Raw genomic sequence first — 6,001 nt, forward strand, 5'->3', positions numbered from 1 at the left:
GCTTTGGGAGCATGGCTAGTCACACAAATACACACACACACTCATTCTTACTCCAACAAATGGACCTTATATATAGTGGATAAGTGGTATCGGAGCAGGCAGTAGGGTGATAACACTGACAAGGATACTTCAAGGACTGAGCCACTCATTGTGAGTCTTCTTCCTTAACTCTATAATCAATAGGTCACAGTTTATAGTCACAGGGCTAAATAACAATGTTTCTACTCTCTCTTTCCCTGTTTCTGTTATATCCAAGGGATTTTCAGTGTATTTCCCATTAAATCTGTTTGAATTATACCATTGATGTATTACTTAAACTATAAAGATATTTCCTTATTTCACTATAATTAGAGAAATTATGCCTGCTTGTGTCTAAACAGTCCAGAGCAGGCAGATTTGTGTTCTGTACTCATGATGTTGTGACTCCAGTCAGCAATACTCAAATATAGATGCATTTTATTTAAAAGACTGATGTAAGAGAAAAGGCGTTCTTTTGACTTTTCTTTCCTCAAACGAGCCTGTTCTGAAATCAGCAAAAACATCTGTAAAGCTACCAGATCCAAAAGGATACTTCTCCTTTTTTTTGTACCATACCATTGGTCAGTTTGATTATTGAGTAAAAGACAACAGTTGTAACTGAAATCAGGGTGTGGCTTACTGATTATCAGAAATGGTATAAATAAAGATGTACCCTTGCAGAAGTGTATGTGGTGTAGAGAGAGGTCTATCATAGAACATAAAGCTGCTGGTGTAGGTGTTTTTGGTCAATGATTTGGAAGTCAATGGGCTGTTTTGTTCAACTTCAGTTCTTGTTTTTCCCTTGTGTTTGAGTTAGATATGGGGTGATTTACCTCCAGTATTGTGTAACTTATAATTGCTGTTTTTCTTTACAGATGGCGTTACCACTATTTTTGGTGTTTTTAACTGCTCTCCCTGTGGTCCTCTGCTACCATTCCTCTTTCATTGACCTGGAAGCTAAAGGAAGTAAGTATTTGGTACATGTAATGCTGTCAAATCTTAATCTTTGGGTGGATGTAATATCTTATTTCCCAGTGGACCGTTTTTAATCTCTTGCACTAACGATGCTCCTTGGGGAGCCTGGGGAGCTCCGTGAGTAAAGCTGCTGATTACCAAACCTGGAGTTGCGAGTTTGAATCCAGTGTGTGCTGAGTGAGTTCAGCCAGGTCTCCAAAGAAACCAAATTGGCTCTGTTGCTAGGGAGGGTAGAGTCACATGGGGTAACCTCCTTATGGCCTCTATAATGTGTTATCTCTCTCGGTGGGGCGTGTGGTGAGTTCTGCATGGATGCCGTGGAGAATAGTGATTCCTCCACACGTGCTATGTCTCCGCAGTAATGTGCTCCAGTCACGTGATCAGATCTGCGGAATCGCTGACTGTTTTGGACACTGAAGCAACTGAGATTTCACTATACCACCATGAGGACTTCGAGTGCATTGGGCATTCCAAATTGGGGAGAAAATTCTAATAAAAAATAACCATGCTTTTTTGTTTAAATCTCAGGTAACAAGTCCTCTATCAGATTCCTGGTTGTGGGGGACTGGGGTGGTCTGCCATATCCCCCTTATGTAACACCTATAGAGAAGGCCACTGCACGCATGATGGCTAAAACTGCTTCGCTTATGGGGGCTGACTTCCTTCTAGCTCTTGGTGACAACTTCTATTACAAGGGTGTCCGTGACGTCAACGACCCGAGATTCCAGGTTTGGCTTCGGCACTTGAGTCTTGTAAATGCCGAACTTTATTTTTTGCTGTTTGCTCCTTTGAAATATAACCAACTGGAACTTGTCTAGCACTATATCCTCCTCTGAAATAGGTCTTCCTCTATTGCACAAGTGATTCAACGAAGATGTATCATGGGCTTTTTAGTTTTGTTTTTAACTCCCGTAGAGCTGCGTACAAAACTAGCTTTATCCTCTGGGGAAAATGTATGACTACGGTGACCTTATTTAGCTAAATATAACTTTGCTCCTTGCATATAGTTTTCAGTTCTAAGGTGAGTTGTCCACTTGTGCCATGTTGCGTTTTTAAAACGTATAAGGGATTAAGGTTGATGCTTGATCGAGTTTTAAAGTGACCCAACCTATCGTAAACCTAACCGATTGTGTCAAGACAAATGTGAGCTGAACATGTGTTATTCAGGACTTTGACGCAGTGCAACACTCAGTTGAACTACTGTGTAACTTGACCCCATATGGACGAGTTCCTAAATGTTGTTGCTTGCATAATGTTAACATTGTCAAAGTCATGTCCTGTAAGTGTTTGTTTTGATCTCTTAGAGCATTGTGTGGAATTTGACCAAACATTTATGAATTGAATCTGCCCTTTTTATTCATGACTTGTAGTTTTTAGGTGTTTTATTGTCTGTTAATTTTTTTTTTTTTTAAACCCAGGAAAGTGCTCGGTCACATTAAACTGCTATCCACAAGTCATTTGTTTTCATAAAAAAAGTTGGTGTACTAATTTGTTTCCGTGAGACCAGGCTGGCTGTGTAGTCTTTGAGAACTACCTAGTATTTTTGGTTTGTCGTGCCTACCTAATCTAGACCCTTGGCTGTCTCTCTCCTCTTCCCCCAACCCCCCCGGGTTCTCAAAGGTCACGTTTGAAAACGTCTATACTCAAGATTCTCTCAACATTCCGTGGTATGTCATTGCTGGCAATCATGACCATGCAGGAAATGTCCTTGCTCAAATTGAGTATAGCCAAAAATCTAAGAGATGGTAAGTCTGGTCTTCAGGCCATTTTGACTTTTGGGTGGGGGGTGGCTACTCCATGTTTTGACTTGCCTAAATGTTGTCTTTTTTTTTTTTTGCTCCATCTCCCAGGAATTTCCCCTACTATTTCTATGAGATGAATTTCCGCATCCCTCAAACGGACCGTACGCTGACCATTATCATGCTTGACACTGTGTTGCTGTGTGGAAACTCCGATGACTTCCTCGATGAACAGCCCCGGGCTCCCCGAAGTGGTATTCTGGCCAACCGACAGCTGCTCTGGCTTCAGGAGCGATTGGCAAAGTCTAAGGCTGACTATCTTCTGGTGGCTGGCCATTATCCTGTGTGGTCCATATCGGAGCATGGCCCAACTGACTGCCTGGTGAAGAGCTTGAGACCGTTGCTGAAGAAGTATAAGGCCACTGCATACCTGTGTGGCCATGACCACAATCTACAGGTAGACTTTTTGCCACTCTCGTGAAAGTTAATTTTAGGTAATTTAAGACCTTTTATGAGGGTGTTCGTCTTGTGTTCCTTGCAGTACTTGAAAGAATCTGGCATCGGTTATGTGGTTAGTGGAGCTGGTAACTTCATGGATCCTGATGAGCGGCACCGAAATCGTGTTCCTCGTGGCTACCTCAAGTTCTTCAATGGTGATGCTGCCACACTGGGTGGCTTCGCTCACGTGGAGGTCAACAAGAAGCAGCTGACCGTTACCTTCATACAGGCCAGGGGAACCTCTCTTTATCAGGCTGTTCTTAAAAGGCGTGATCTTTCCAGAGGATGAAGAGTTTGAAGTGATTACCTTATGGTTTTAATATGACTTTGGGCAGTTACCAAGGTCTTCGTTTAATCCTGTGAGTTCGACGTGTGCCAGACTTGGAAAAGGGTTATTGTAATCTTTAAGTATTTATAAATGCGGTTTTAATTAGATTTTAACCAATAAATGTTTTGGTGGTTTTGGAGGACTTGTAATTTTATTTTTTTTTTTTTTTAAAGGATTATTAAATTTCTCTTTAAAACCACTTGCATGGTTTATTTTTTTTTTTCTACATTTTTACATTGCATTCATTTGGATTCCTGTTAGTAGAGTCTACGCACCGGCCAGGTTATACATGATTATTCCGCAAATCGGCTAGTTTTGAATCATCCAGAAGTAATTGACTAATACTATGCAGATAAGCTGATCCCTGTATACTTTGAAGTTTTTAGTCCCCCTAGATCTGCATACACTTAAAATAACACTATAGTGTTGTCACGGTACCTACATTTCAGTAGTCTGTACCAATACCAGTGAAATTTCACGGTACTCTATACCATTTTCGGTACCGAAGCAAAAACATGTTACTAAACAACACTTTACAAAACATTAGCAGCTGAACTAAGAGCAAATATGCCCTTGAGCAACACTTTAAATGTAAAATATTTTTTAATTCTAACAAAACTGAACAATGTATGCTTAAATATTTTTGAACACTTATAGGATTTGCTTCAACTTCGATTTGCAAAGTGCTCTATTAATAAAGCTGCATATTGCCAATTTTCTTCATGATAAGAAATGCATATGGACATGTATATTGATATTATGATTAAACTAGTTCTAATCGAGCTGCATTAAGCATGCGCGCGTGAGGGCGAGTCTCTCCGAGGCAGAGTCTCTCTCAGCCGGATGGAGTTTCAATCTCTCCCCCATATCTGGACATTCGCGCAACTCATAGAAGAGGCACCGACCACACAGAGAAATGCCAGTTTCTGAGTTTATAGTTATTAACTTGAACTGCTTCTGTATTTTAACTTTAATAAAGCAATTTTACTGCATTTAAGATGTTACGCCGGGATATTTCCTTTAAAGAGCTCCGCCACGGTACATGCTTCTGAATGTACTTTTTTTTTAATCATTCCCTAATACTTTGGGATCTACATAAAATAAACTGTGAAAGTTTAGAGTGCATCTGGACTGATCTGTGTAATTCTTCCTCCATTAAGGTGCGTACACACTGCCAGCGACATCGCGCGCGACAGCGACTCAATATCATTCATTTTCAATGCGAGCACAGCGACTTCCGGCGACACGAGCTGTCGCGACCGTTGGCGCTAGATGTTTCCAGTGCTCTATGATATGTCTCTTCCCACGTACAAGGACATTTTTAAGAAAAATACTGCGTGGAAAGGTGTATCTGAGATCGCGGGGATTTTATGGACCCAGACAGAACGGCATTTGCATTTTCGCCGCAGATAAACAGCCGCTCTGGCAAACAGCACGCCTGGTTTCTCATTCATCTTTGATATAAAGAATTTTATGTACTGATTCCATTTATATTTAGTCTTTTCCCTCCAAAATGTTTGTTTTTAGTGGCAAGAAAAGAGATTCGCTGTCAACAGCAATGGAATGACATCCGTGAATGTCATTTATAAACGTTACTAGGCAACCAGTAGTGGGAACACCCACTAGCGACTTCACCGCCAGCCACTGGCGACCTGCGGCGATAAAGTCGCTGGCAGTGTGTACGCACCTTTAGGCGTGAATTGCTGCTCTCACGCGATATCGTTACAGTTTAATGTGATTTCACGTTAAATGAGATCAAACGACTATTCAACAACGAACATTTTTCTCATCAATTTTGTATTTTCGAGGATGTAGATAATGTCGACTAAACGTTTCAGCCCTAATGCAAATTATAGTATGCTTTTAAACTCGCCGGCTTTATTTGCTTGAATTAATCTGGGTGTCTGTCTTTATTATTGATGTGTTTCCTCCTTTCGTCAGAAAATTGCGAAAGCAGCGTTTACAAACAGGTTTTTGCTGATCTATGATGTTTCCCTTTTCATCAGCCTCAAATTACCTGGCTTTTTCCACTTTTCATTTCAACATGATTCAGTTGAGGCTCGGCAGCAGCTTTGCTTGTCATCATCTTTTGCTTGTTGTGAGCGTTCGAAAGTTCCTGCCTCAGCATTGGTACCGGGTAGACCTGGTACACTGTACTCTGGTACCTTCAGAAATTCTGGTATCGTAAATAATTTTTTGTTTGAGTACCGACTTGTTACCGGGGTACCGGTATTTTTGACAACACTACTACTCTCTGCCCAAAGGAGTGACCGAATAGGCAGACCAACACTACTGTATCCAGATATACTTTTATTAGTCTCCATAGTTTCCTGTATACCCTTGACCGGAATAATGTAAATAGTAATCAAGTGGTAATAACTAACATTATTTAGGCGAGTCAACCAACATTTTGTTCTAAATAATGATTAGATTTAGTCCTTAC

At 40.7% G+C, this 6,001-nt stretch overlaps 1 protein-coding gene across 2 annotated transcripts; it reads left to right on the forward strand.

Annotated features, from left to right (window-relative positions):
• Window positions 1-108: 108 nt before the first annotated feature.
• acp5a (acid phosphatase 5a, tartrate resistant) lies at window positions 109-3,749 on the forward strand. 2 transcript variants are annotated; one of them, XM_052130912.1, is made up of 6 exons: window positions 109-150; window positions 894-984; window positions 1,522-1,721; window positions 2,614-2,738; window positions 2,844-3,189; window positions 3,274-3,749. In XM_052130912.1, exons 2-6 carry the CDS (start codon window positions 894-896, stop codon window positions 3,517-3,519), a joined length of 1,008 nt encoding a protein of 335 aa, XP_051986872.1. In that variant the 5' UTR covers window positions 109-150; the 3' UTR covers window positions 3,520-3,749. The 2 variants fall into 2 exon arrangements, with proteins under 2 accessions (XP_051986872.1, XP_051986870.1); XM_052130910.1 differs by lacking the exon at window positions 109-150 and adding an exon at window positions 687-750.
• Window positions 3,750-6,001: the final 2,252 nt, after the last annotated feature.

Source organism: Xyrauchen texanus, chromosome 7, assembly GCF_025860055.1.
Source record: "Xyrauchen texanus isolate HMW12.3.18 chromosome 7, RBS_HiC_50CHRs, whole genome shotgun sequence".
NCBI classification, from domain to species: Eukaryota; Metazoa; Chordata; class Actinopteri; order Cypriniformes; family Catostomidae; genus Xyrauchen; species Xyrauchen texanus.